The 13,866-nt window shown below is 32.6% G+C and overlaps 2 protein-coding genes across 2 annotated transcripts; one reads left to right on the top strand and one right to left on the bottom strand.

Moving 5' to 3' along the window:
* Positions 1-2,012: 2,012 nt before the first annotated feature.
* On the bottom strand, positions 2,013-3,550 carry LOC124455993 (protein ANTAGONIST OF LIKE HETEROCHROMATIN PROTEIN 1-like). Its single transcript, XM_047006549.1, has 3 exons — positions 3,477-3,550; positions 2,820-2,898; positions 2,013-2,618 (listed from the first exon to the last, which is right to left on the bottom strand). The coding sequence occupies exons 1-3, from the start codon at positions 3,548-3,550 to the stop codon at positions 2,013-2,015; spliced, it is 759 nt and encodes a 252-aa protein (XP_046862505.1).
* A 2,367-nt stretch (positions 3,551-5,917) lies between these two features.
* LOC124454187 (adhesion G-protein coupled receptor G6-like) lies at positions 5,918-12,035 on the top strand. The gene is made up of 8 exons (XM_047004996.1): positions 5,918-5,962; positions 8,568-8,618; positions 8,791-8,841; positions 9,161-9,337; positions 9,586-9,762; positions 10,683-10,862; positions 11,569-11,760; positions 11,882-12,035. Exons 5-8 carry the CDS (start codon positions 9,726-9,728, stop codon positions 12,016-12,018), a joined length of 546 nt encoding a protein of 181 aa, XP_046860952.1. The 5' UTR covers positions 5,918-5,962; positions 8,568-8,618; positions 8,791-8,841; positions 9,161-9,337; positions 9,586-9,725; the 3' UTR covers positions 12,019-12,035.
* The last annotated feature ends 1,831 nt before the right edge of the window (positions 12,036-13,866 follow it).

Raw genomic sequence — 13,866 nt, 5'->3', positions numbered from 1 at the left:
TACAATACGTCATTAAAGAGTAAGCTGGATCACCAATAAGGTAAGTAGGCACCTTGGTGCTTCCACAAGATGTTTGCCATGAGATTAACAATTCAGCATCCCGCAGCTTTTGTTGGATCTTGAAATTTGAAAAAACCTTTGCGCGGCGCACGCTTCCAGTTCACATGCACTCTACATGAAGAAAGCACCCTCTAGCATCACGAACTGCTTACTCGTTTAATGAGAAATACTGTTTAAAGCAAAAATAATCCTGTGAATTCTCAATTGGTCTTTTTATTTTCACGCGAGGCCCATCTATATAGCCGAATGCTTGAGGCATTCCAAACTTTGCCTTAGGCTGCGTTTACACGGTACCGGATACGTTTTAATCCGGATTAAATTTGTGACGGATTCGTTCTGTTTACACGGAACTGGTACATTTATGAGAGAAATAAAAGTTTCGAGTACCGCGCATGTGCAATGAGAGCATGAAAGAAAAATGGCTACCGTTGCTAAAAGGAAAAAATCGTCCAAGTCAGAAGAAAAGAATTTTACTTGGTCGGACGAGGAGATGGCTCTTCTTCGTGATGTGATTGCTGCGTATAAGGTGGATAAAGAAAATGAAGGTGTAGACTGGGAGTCTGTTAAATCGAAATACGATGAAATTCGCGAAAGATACCTCGAGCGTTATCCCATAGAAAATTCAGGATTTCCACATGTGAATGATACGATATCAAGCGTTTTTACCAAACGTCGAATAATAGCTAAAACCAAAAGAATTAAACTTTGTTTTCGAAAAGCAGTTGATTCTGGAAGACGCAGTGGAGGCGGTAGAGTTGTAGCTGTTTTATACGATGAATGTGCTAGTATTTGGTGTGGGAGCCCAGCAGTAGAAGCAATATCGAATGCTCGAGAAAGCATACTAAGCACATCCGAAAGTGTCAGTGATTCCGAAGACTCTCTTTCTGGAGTATCAAATAAATCGTGTGTTCAGCTTTCTGATGTAAGCAGTGAAACACTCGACAATTCTGCTCAACAAGAGATTTTAAATACTGATGCAATAAGTAGGTTAAGTGAAGCTAGAAGGAATCTCATCTCAAAAGTACAACAAAAGAAAAATTCAAAGTTAAATAAGAAAATACCTGCTGAGAAACAGATGATAGCCATGGCGAAGGAAGATTTAAGTCTTAAGAACAGGATTGTGGAACAAATGGAAAAAGCTGAACAGAAGCACCAAGAAAACATGATTGCTTTTGCCAAAGGAATTTCATCACTTAATGATACACTAAGTCATGGGTTTGCATTGCTTGCATCACTTCAACAGCAACCAAATCAATTTAACTTTCCAAATTTTCAACAACCATGGAGATACCAACAAGCGACTATGTCAACTAATAACAATGTCGAGTCTAGCCATGGTAATGCCAATGATTATTTTATACCGTTTTCAAAGTCATAGAACCAGGATTTCTATTCTTTTAATAGGTATACTTCAACATACATTTGTTAGTGTTTGGTTGCCATTGTTTAATCTAATGTAATACATTGCTTAAATATCGCACAAAAACTATTGTCATGAATATACTTTTTAGACAAAGTACTTATATAATTTTAAACAGTTTTAAATTGCCTTTTTTTGTCATGTTTTATTCCAATAATTTTATTACTTGAAATGCAACTAATGGATTATTGTATGTACAAGAACAATTAAATCATATTTGTACAAGTATATTATTATCAGTAAAGTCTGTTCAATAAGGTGTTTGTAGATATAATCTCTAATCAAAATACTGCACAAAAATGTCTCTTACTGCCTTTGCTGAAGCCTCACATCCTTGATTCCGTACACTTGAAGATGCAGGTTGAACTTCTCTGTCATAAGTTATTGCATTATCCCCTCTTTCATTAGCTATTATCTCACCATTCATTTCACAATAATTGTGCAATACAAAACAGCTGTAAATAACATTTGGCAAATCAGCAAGGTTTATGTCCATTTCACGCTTCAGACACCGAAATCTACTCTTCAGGCGTCAAAAGGCACATTCAATAATCATTCTGGCTGAACAAAGTCGCCATCCAAAAAATTGTTCCTGTGCAGTCTTGCCCCCACCAGGAAATTCCTTCATCAAATAAGGGAGTAAAGGATATGCTGGATCTCCAAGAATGCAAATTCCAACAGGTTCAGTGCCTGGCAATAAGACTCTTGGCAAACTGGGAATTGAACCTTCTTTTAACATCTCATTTACTTTTGAGTTACAAAATATCCTTGAATCATACACACTCCCCAGCCATTTGACCACAACATCTAGAAAACAATACTTGTAGTCTGCAATATCTTGCACATTCAGTGAATATCTATGCTTCCTATTGATAAAATCACTTGCATTGTTGGCTGTTTGTTTAATGAAGATATGAGTGCCATCTACAGCACCAATACATTGTGGAAAGCCATGTTTTTCATAAAAATTTGAGACAGCTTCAAATACATCATGTTCTGTTTGAGGTAATCTGATGTACTCAGGACTTAATACGGTGGAAATTACAAAACATACTCTTCTAATAGCCAACGATACAGTTGATCTGGAAACGCCAAATGCATTTGCAACTTTTCGTAATCTTCCTTCGTCAGCGAGATACTATAAAGTCATAGCAACTTGCTTCTCAACAGATGTAGGAACACGCATATTCGTGACTTTCTTTTGAAGTGGGATTCTGATTTTGTTGCACAGTTTCATGAAATTGTCTTGTGACATCCTAAAGTTCTCTCTCCATTCATGACCTACTACAGCACCGGATAAGAAATTTCCCCACCACAGAGATGTTCTCCCAGGCCTCACCCAACTTCCTTTTGCCTTTCTTTTACTTTTTATTTTCTTCCCTCTAACGATGGACGACTGTGTCAGCAATGTAGCATACCTTAAAAAGAGAATTGAGCGTCATTTTGAAAATAAATGAAGCAAATTTTTGAGTGAATAAGCCAGTAAGTTTTGTCATAATATGTGTGGATTACAATACTGCGTTATTTATTTTCTGCCGTAAATCCAAAACTTATGCTGCATTTTAGATGCAAAGAACGACATATTTCCGTTTGTCATCAAGCGTTTACCTTTGTCGTTGCCTTCGATAATTTACCAAATTTACCAACGCCAGCTCATAAACAACGTTCAACGTCGCCACAGCACCAAAAATAAATGCAAAAATGCTCATAACAATCTGTCTCATGTTGGAAAATGCCGTATTAAAAAAATATTGATTGAGCACTGACTCACTGTTTTGTCGAATACCAGTGAAAACGGTTAAAAACTTACCTGGTTAAACCGTTTACACGGTAACTGATATAGAATGGAACAGTACCGGCACAGAATTGTACCTCGATTTTTCAGGTACAAAATTGTACCGCTTAGTCGACACAAAACTTGCACGGACAGAGCGGATCCGTGTAAACGCGGGGCCTATCCGTCACAATTTAATCCGGATTAAAACTTATCCGGTACCGTGTAAACGCAGCCTTAAATTCACCAAACTTTTCCATCATTTCAGACTTTTCCATCATTTCTGATTCCATCATTTCAGATTGTTTTTTGGTAAAAAAATATACTTGGGCCCTAGGATACTACAAATAACGTGACAGACCTGATATATGACTAGAGATGCTGCATTTGTTGCAACGCCAAAACTGTTCGAAGTCATGCTTTATGACCCAGTATCCTCTAGGTAGTACGACATGATAGCCAGTTTTTTCTGCATCCAACCCTCGATAGTTTGGAGAAGTCCTGCAAGGTTTTAAACGAGCTTCAACATCACTCAGTACTTTAAAAAATAAGCCCTTGTCCATTCTGAAAAAGTTTTTTCCAGTGTTCCTCTGGGGAAATCCCTGAACGAATATTTGTCCACCAGGAATCTGTTCGTCCGGAGTAAAGGGCTAGAACTGACTGAAGTTGTGTGAAAAGTTATTTCACATCCATGAAATGTCATACATGGTCACTTATTTATAACTTTAAGTGGTTATGCAACGAATTTTTTACTTTGTTTCTTTTTGAGATTGTTTTATAAATGTCTCTTTCATGATTGGAATTCGGAAAATATAATTAAGATTAGTCTTTTCAAAATGTTTCTACACTCATCTAAAGCTGCGCTTCTTCTCAATTTTCATCTGCCTGATGTCTGTCATCCATCATCAAAAATCCATCTGTCTCCTAATGAGAAGAACGACATATCCTCAAAAGCGAATTTAACGAGTGAATTTTGGTCCACAAATATAGAAAATATTTGACGCTATGGCCGCGTTGTGTTTATGTTTGGCACACTTTTGGAATTCGTACAATTATATTAATCATGAAGTCATAAAATCTTTAAATCCGAAACAGTGTTTAAAGAAAAATATTCTGCCCGTGATAAAAGGAATATGAGCATTACCGAAGAACAGTAAACTGAGATATAACAAAGAGACGTCTTTTGAGCATGAACATTGCCAAGTGGTTTCATAATACGCGAAGAACAACAACACGACCTAGAACGTGCAATTGACACGAATGAAAGCGTTGTAAAGATCTGCTGGAGATAATTTATTCATAATCTTGACATTAAGGAGCATGTTTCAATAAAGGCAGATGTAGCCAACAAACTACGTTAATGACTAGTCATAAGTTAGCAATTAAATTTGATTGCTGTTCTTCCAAATGCACATGCAATAGATCCTATATGATTTTTCAAGCAAGAAGACTTTTTAAATTTAAAATCTTCAACATTGAAGATTGAGTGGGATAATTTGCATATATATTTGTTTGTTTAGAGAATTTTAACTATAGCATTGCGGCGCCACGCAATTTTTGATACGCATATTTCTAGTAGCTGTGTTTAGCAACTTTGGAATTCTTTAAGCATGCTATTCCTTCAAAGTTACGCAAAGTTGTAAAAATTGATTTTTAAATATATGTGGGCTGTTTTGATCTCGTTTTGATTCATTCTATTCAATTATTCAAAAACATGAAACATATTCTCTTTGTATATATACATATATATATACACGCCTCAGCCATCGTCATCGTCTTTTTAACAAAAATCCTTTATTAATTTAAATACCGTACTTATATTATGATCTATTTACGTATATATATTGCGAAAAAAACACATAGTTTAGATACTTTGCTTGCGTATATTATAAAATCTAGTTCCTGTTAATAGAATACTGATACGCTTGGTTAATGTCAATTATTCACCCACACACTTCAGAAAGGAGATTTAGAAGCACATAAAATAACATAACTATCATAGCACAGGAGCAGCTCAAATGTTCGCAAGTAAGCGTCCGATCTTTACTGTTAAAATTTCCCAAAAGCATCTCAATTGGTAAGTCTTTATTTTTGAAAATTAATAATTCACTTTTACAATTAATTTTTAAGGTATACTTCATTCGCAAGATGCACATGTATAATTGACGTTTAGTTATCTTTCGTTTATTGAGTGAAGTTTAAAAAATACATTTATATTGACATTAATACTTTTACATGATTTAAATAATACGTTAACATGAATTTCTTGTCTTTTCTTGTGAAGCTGCTTCAGATATTTATTTCAATTTTATATTAAAGTACTATATTTTAGCTGTTACAAAGATTCTTAATGATTTATAACAACTCGTAGTTGACACGAAATGATTGATTGCTTGTATATTTTCACTCAATAGCATTAGGCTCTGATGCTTTTATTCAATTCTAACCAAACTTTGCTTTTTTACTTTTAGTTATAACAGCACAAGAAGATCAGATACTATTTTTCAGGTAAAGTTTACAACTATACTAGAAACGGCTTCTATTTCAATTCATCATTAAAAGCTTTATGGATTGAAACATTGTTAATCCTTGAGCAAGGAACATCACGTCTCTTATTGATTATAATCGAAATTTTTTATGCGTTTGTAGAATGCCGCTGGAACCATTCACAAAATGGATTTTTTTTGTTATTTTCTTGGTCTCATGTGGTAAGCGGGTCTTTTATATTTCACTTTTAAGAAGTTGTAAGAAATTATATGTGTCCAGATAGCGAGTCTTTCATAGACATGGAAATTTAGCGAGTCTAAGCAGAACAAAAATTTATGTCACAAACTTTGATATTTTTTCTTTACTTTAGTAAATTCAAATAATAGACTAAAGTTATCTTTAAATGATTATTTCTGTAGAGGTAATTTCCTTGTTCAATCAAGTAAAATATTCTAGTAATGCAAAGAATTGTCTTTGTGAGACATGACATAAACAGACATTTCATTTTCCGTTCCAACTATAAAAACGAATTGAATCAGGAACAATTTATGTATTGATGTCATCATTGCATTGCAAAAATAAAATAAGTTGGCATCTATATTAAATATAATCAGCATCTGAAATAAATATTGCTTTATAAAAAATGATACAATATTATAAAATTAAATGTTTGTAGTGCATCTTGTACTGTTTATCCATGTCCTACATATTTTCAATTTTGATATCAGTAGTGAATTAATTGCAAGTGAATCTGAAAAATTGGCCTAAAGAGTTGAATCTTAAACTGCAAAAGTTATCCAGTCTGGTTTTTTTAGTAATGTAAAAAGACGCAAAGCCTTTTTTAGAAATTAGCTTGCAAGCGAGTCTCGTTGCTTCTTTAAGTTAAATTTTATTCAATTTTATTCACACTCCTCATATTGGCTATTTAAAATTGCGAAATGAATATATTTTTGAGTAACGCAATTGATTTTAGGTAAAAGCTTACTAAGATGGTATGTAACGGGTCAAGTTGTTTTTGACGTTGCATAGAGCTATAAATAATACGCCTAATATAATTTTCGCTGCATCAAATCTCCGTATATATATATATGTACATTTTTTTTTCTTTCTGGAAGTAAAGCTACCAGATAAAAACTTATTCTTTTCGGGATCAAAACAACCTTTTAAAAGTAAACGGATGTCAATTACCTAACTTAAAAATTAAGTAGCAGTTCGTTCTCTAGTCTGAAAAGCTTTATGAATAAATGTCTAGTGCATGTCTAAAAGTGCGATTACACATGAGATGCAACAACACTCTTGTATTTTGATACCTTCGTTTCCCGAACTGACAGAAAACGTTGTTAAAATTATCTTTAAATAATCATAATATGCTTGTTTCAGTAGCCATAACACCTTACTTAACATCGGGAAAAAAATCTTTAACTTGCCACAGATTTTCGTACGATTTTTGAATCGCAAATGCCTGAAGCTATTGCATGCAATTTTCCAAATATAGCAAGAACAACTAATATGACGTCAGTGTCCGCCCAACAAATTGTTGTGTGTAAACGTACCTTAACTCTTATTAGATATTTAGTTGTGGATTCAGCTTTTTCAGCACCCATTACTCTCTGATCAGTATCAGGTTATTAGTTATAATCTTTTGGTCAATGAGCTCATTTCCTTGTTGTGTTTGTATGTGAATGACTTTGTCTTAACGACAACTAATTTTGCAGTCATCTACTTGCATAGTATATTGCACTGGTCCAGTCTGTGTCTGATGACACCAGGCTCTTCTTCTGTAGTTTACCAATTTGTTTTTGGACTATTGGATTATAGGGTCGTAAACGCCGATACACTGCATGTTGGGCTTGAACTTCTTTCTGTTTTCTCTGCACTCTTTCATTCGTATCTGGATGTAACAAGTCTAAACGAGATTGTGGTTTTCTGCTTTTGAATATTTCTGCTGTTGAAATTCATCGGTGGCAAAAGTGAAGCGTTGTTTCTCAGTCTCCGCTCTCGACAATGCCTTGTTTGTTGGAAGCAACTTTGAATAAGCATCTACAATAAATAGGAAAATTTTCCCCGAAAATGGACCAGCCTATGTAATGTGAATCCTTTTGAAAGGTCTGCTGGGCCATATCCACAAGAGGAGTTTTTTTGTTTATGTAACAGTTATATTTACATACTTTACTTTTCGATACCTTATCTATTTGTGGCCACCACACATACATAGATTATTGCTAAATCTTTTTCTGTTGCACATTCTATTGTGAGTTTTATGCAACTCTTCTATTTCCGGACTTCTCTTTTTACGTGGAATCATTACTTTATCCTCCCAATAAGGTAAAATAACCTTGTACGCTTCCTGTCTTCCTTTAAAATATAGTTGCATGTTATCATCTAAACACACATAAGGCCTCCCATGCTTGACAAATTTAAGACTTTTGCAAGAATAATTTCCTTTTTAAAGCAAAGAAAAAACAAAAGAAAGAAACTCTTTGCTAAAGTATTTACCTATTGGATTCTGGAGTGCAGTCAGATATCGTAAAATTCCCTCCGCTGCTAGGTTTCCACTCGCTCCTTTGCCATCATTTGCAATCATGACTTTAAAAATTTTTTAACGTGATGCAAATAGAAAAATTTAATTTCCTAAATTAGTCCTCCTAATTCATTATGTTGATGCTTACGACTCTCTTTTCTTACTTTTTATTTTTTTATCTGTTTGTAGCTAAGTAGACAATAAATTTCCATTAAAGCATTCATAAACATTGTGTACTCTACAGCAGTGCAATTATGTCATAACAAAAACTAACTGTGCTAGTTTTGAAAATTTTTGTATTTTAGGTGTTACTGTCATTTCATCAACGATTTATCCAACTCCTACAATTTCCTACGGTGAGGACTGTGCACATATTTTGGAATTCTCATTAGTTATAGCTACTTTCTTTACATGTCCAAAACACGCAGGTCTTACGATATTGAAGTAATTTAAATGCAAATGAATAAATATATAAAATTAGCAAATTAACGACTGACAATTTTTAAAATTTTTTTTCTGAATTTATAGGGTATTCGTCAACAATTGCAGTGAATTCTTCTACACCTTCGAGCTTTTATCGTAAGTTATTACTTTTTAATTTTTATTCTAGATTTTTCAATGGTTTTATAATAACAATTTATCAGGTAATGAACATTGGATATGATATTCACATAATTATGTAGGTAAAATCTGCAAATACTCAAATACTCAAATATAACAATATTTGAGTATTTGAGTATTTGCAGGAAGTTATAAATTTGCTTTTGCTGGTCTTTAAAGTATTTTTTATGTATAGCTCACTCGAAAATAATTTTATCATAGAAAAATGTAATAATTATTATTTTTAATAAACATTTAATCTTTAAAAACTGTTTCTTAGAAATAAATTTCTCTTAAGAGCGGGGCATCAACATCTGTTCTTTTTCAACAATCAACTCAACGACAGGATCTATTGTATCCCCTAACTATCCGAATGGCTTTGGTAGCAGGACCTGTATCTTAACAATCAGGCAACCCTTAAACTTCGCAGTGAAGTTCAATGTTTCGTATATAAATTTAAAACATATAAAAAATGGTAAGTATGTTTGACTATTGTTCACAGATGAAGTATGAACAAACTGCTGATTAAATAGAACCTTTAAATAATTGACTAAAAGTTTTCAAAGTAGCCAAAAACTCATTCACTTTTTATATTAATATTTGCATTAGTACATTGTCAGACTTTACTGGAAATTCAATCTACCATTTATGTATGGTCCTTTTGGTATCAAAATAAGCAAAATTAAACTTTAATTGATATAACAAGATAAATGAATTTAACAGGTAACCAAATAATATGTTTGGATTCCATTACTATATCTGGTGGAACATCAAAACAATTCTGTGGCAACGAGACGTCTTTAACATTTACACCATATACCAATGTTGTAACATTGACATTCAGATCAAATGGAACGGCACCTATGGAAGGATTTAATCTTACATTTACAACTTTCTATCGTAAGTATGCAACGGTGCTTTATATGCCAATACACACCATACAAAAACAAAAATAATGATACAAAATTGTTTGCATAAGCAAATGTAGAGTTTTGCCATAAAGTTGTTAAAAGACAAATAAGAATACAAAATTAGTTAGTGTGACTAAAATGTGTTACAGCACCCAGCAAACGCAGCTACATGATCTATCTTAACTTTAAAGAATCATTTTTTTAATCTATAATATATTTAAGGGTTTTCACGTTGTTCCAGTTTAATTGCAACGCAAATGAAACGGAATATGCCATCACTTCAAATCTCTGTAGCTCTGTTGACAAAAATCCCTGCATTTTTTTTTATCTATGCATAATTTATATTCAGCATTATTTTCGATTATTTATTATGAATTATTTGGGAAAGTAAATACTTCACTCATTACTATCGCTTATTCATATATCTACGGTTTACCTTTGTCTAAATCAATCAAATGTAAATTTTTGACGAGACTTTCCATAAATAATTGGCTTATTATTAAAAAACACACTTTCATAAGCTCTCTATGACAAAATTGCTTTTATCTCTGACAAAATTGACACTGACAGTGGTTAAAATCTTATGTGAGTTGGTTTTGTTACTACTTGCAAATACAAGGAATAATTGATTATCTGGAAAATTAAATAAAAACTAAAAGAACTAAACAAATAAAAACCTTATAGAAGAATCTTTCTATCACTTCTTTTTTGCAAAAAATTTGCCATTGTAATATTTGCAAAATTTGGTCGATAATTTTTTAAAGAATATTGTCATTCGTATTACATATTCGAAAAAATCATTTTTAAAATTAACTGTTCTGAAAAATAGCTTCGTGCCCACTTCGCTATATACTTACATGCACCACCTTTTCGTTTTTATAAAACCATTATTTGTTCTAAATTATCTAGGAACGGATTTACCTTCTGCAACAAGTGTTTGCTCAAATAATATCATATACACTTCAGCTGGTCGAATTTACTCACCTGGATTTCCTAATGCCTACAGTAACAATCTAAGATGTAGTGTCACAATTGTTGTTCCTTTTGAAAAAGCACTGGAAATCGTGATCAATTATTATGATATCGAATGTAAGTTAATTTTCTATGCATTATTTCCATGTAAAATATTATCTACCAAATAATTAAATAAATGTCTTCGATAGCTATACATAGGTTTTTGTTTATGCTACCTTAAAATGTTAGAATCCTGAAAACGTTTTGCACAAGAACTTTCGGACATTAGTTTGCAAAAGATTGCACACCAATGTTGTAGGTGCGACAAAAATTTGTCATCTTGTAAACTTTTTTCTAAAATAATTGTTGATTATTTTATGTGAAGAATAAACTAACAAATCATGTTTTTAATTCAAGTTTAACACAGTGCCCACACATCATTTGAGGATTGTTACAGTTTGGGCTCATTTCTTTCTCCTTACGTCTACAATTGTAAATTAGTATCCCTAAATCAGGAAACGGTGTACAAAAACACAAAGAAATTTTTTAGTTACTATTCAAATACAGCGTAATTGATTTTACGTTTCTTTGTTGATGGACAGATATGTCCTGATCGATTAAAAAGGTTTAAAGTAAGAGACTCCACTTGCGTATTTTAACTTTGATCATTATCATTAATGATATGAGATAGAGAAAAAAACAGCTCTAGCAACTTCAAAGAAAATCAAAAAATATGTGTATAAAAGATGTAATAGAATGAAAATTAAAACAGACAAAAAATCCTCATCAGTTATATTTTAGCTTATTTTTTGAACTTAAACACTTCGATGCATTTAATTAGTACATTCCACATGTGTATGGGATAAATTGTCATTGTCAAATGGTGCCACATCAAACGTCATTTGCGGTCACTCGCCAATCAACGGTCGGCCACAGAAATTTAACGATGGGAATGTTGTCATAAGTTTTACATCTGACTTCATTATTACTCGTACTGGATTTTTGCTGACTTTTCGTAATATTCCTTTAATAAGTAAGTGGATAACTCTTGTTATATAATTTTAATGTTGAATTGGTAAATAAAATTTACCACTTGTGCCAAATAATACCTCCATTTCGTTCGACAATTTGTGACAATTCAATACTTTTTTTAGGATCGTCTATTGATTGCATTTTTGATAATGGTTTTTGCAACCAGACAAAGACAGATAATTGGGTAAGAACTAATGGAGCATCTGGAATTAATCGTCCCACCTTCGATCATACAACTGGCACTTCAACAGGTATGTAGAGTAAAGTTGTATCTAGAGTTTGAATATTTTGTTTTCCCTTTGCGAAAAAAATTATAGAGACCACAAAAAAACATGACATGTTTAAATAGTCCTGGAACTGTTAAGAAAAAAAATCATTTCTACCATAGCCTAGAATAAACTCTTTTTTTATTTCGAACTGTTTCATTGCATAATATATTAATCCTAACACGGTTTTTAATATGCACATGAAAAAGATGTGACTTGGACGAGATTTGAACTCGCACCTTCAGGATATTAGTCTGCCGCTTATGTATATACTCTGATGATGGCTTTGGAATAAAGTCGAAACACTGTTATATTGCATTTGTTTAATTTTATACGTTTACATATAAATTTGCAATAAAGCTAGTTTATATTAATTGAAAGTTCGCAATAATTAGTCCTACATGCCATTGTGTCAGTTTTTTATAAGCAGTAAGTAAAATAAAAAGTAAGGTTCTGCAAATTAACTTGCAAAAAAGTGGTAAATATTGGAAAGAATGAAAGTTTTTCTATTTAAATGCGATTTCCCGTAACAAGGATTTTGCAATTATAGACAAGTGTAAGCATGAAATCTGACAACTGCCAAATTTATAATGTATAATGACCAAGGAGTTGCGTTACGCTTCATCAAAAAACTCTTGGAATAAAATTTTTAAATAGCGGTGATAGTTATTTTGTGGAAATTATAAAGATTTTAACTTTCTTCTATAATTGTGCTCTGAGAACTTAAATTCTATCGCATTCTAATTTATACAATGTTGATGTTAGTTAGTTTGTTAATACGCTCTTGGTAGGATGTTTAGGTTCACTCATTAAAGTCATGTATTTTATAATCTAAACTATGACACGTACTGTTATGTTATTGCACTTAAGCGCTGCAGATCATAAGAGAATGAAGGCTTCAGTCAGCCCCCCCCCCAAAAAAAAAATTCTTTTTTTTTGAAATGTTATTAAAAGGTTGTAAGTTATAACCAACACTACTAGATTTGTATCAAGAAATAATAACAATAAAAGAAACTTCAGTACACTTATTGAGCAGGACCTAATAAGTTTAAAACTAAAATTAATGACTAACTCTATCATTCTGATTAGAATACCTTGACAACTTTTATATTAAGGTAATTATAAATAACCTTTTTTTAACAAAAACTTTATCAATAGCGGATCATCCAGTAGGCTAAATACTTAAGCGTAAAAGCACATGATTTTATGAGGTCAGTTCTTTCTTAACGTACAACTAGCCACTGGCCGGAGGCCAGGCGAGTATCGGTTTTGACGAGCATTTTTGTTCGATGTCGAATCTTTGTTGATGTTCAAAAATTGAAAATTTATGTAAACTTAACAAAAAATCCATAACATTGGCGATGGGAAAGAGATGTAAAATGGATAATTTGTTTAACTTGTACAAAGAAAAAGGAAATCATGCCACAAAAGCTAAACGTTGTTATATCTACAACACCTGCACAAACTGAATGTCAAAATAAGAGCAATAAAGACATAGAGATCGATTTTAATCACGCTGCGTGAAATTGTTTTGCCCCTAATTGTTCTACGGATATCAATAGTTATCCACAAGTGCCCTTTGTGGGGCTTTCCGGCTACCTGTACAGCTTGCATTTTCATTATAAAAATATTTTTCTTTATAAATCTGTATTTTAATTTGTCTAAATCTGACGTTATGTCCAAATGTTAATAAGTATATGATACATTGATTTTTTCTAAGCTACGGCCCGGCAAATAACGCTCAAAAAAGCGTCTTGTTGGTGTTAAGTTTTTGCCACTCCGTTGGCTACATACATGTGATTAATTTAGAACATTTATGCTGTTAAAACATTAATAGTACG

The sequence above is a fragment of the Xenia sp. Carnegie-2017 genome, unplaced genomic scaffold (genome assembly GCF_021976095.1).
Source record: "Xenia sp. Carnegie-2017 unplaced genomic scaffold, XeniaSp_v1 HiC_scaffold_13, whole genome shotgun sequence".
Classification (NCBI taxonomy): domain Eukaryota; kingdom Metazoa; phylum Cnidaria; class Anthozoa; order Malacalcyonacea; family Xeniidae; genus Xenia; species Xenia sp. Carnegie-2017.
This window is presented reverse-complemented; position numbering and strand designations above follow the sequence as displayed.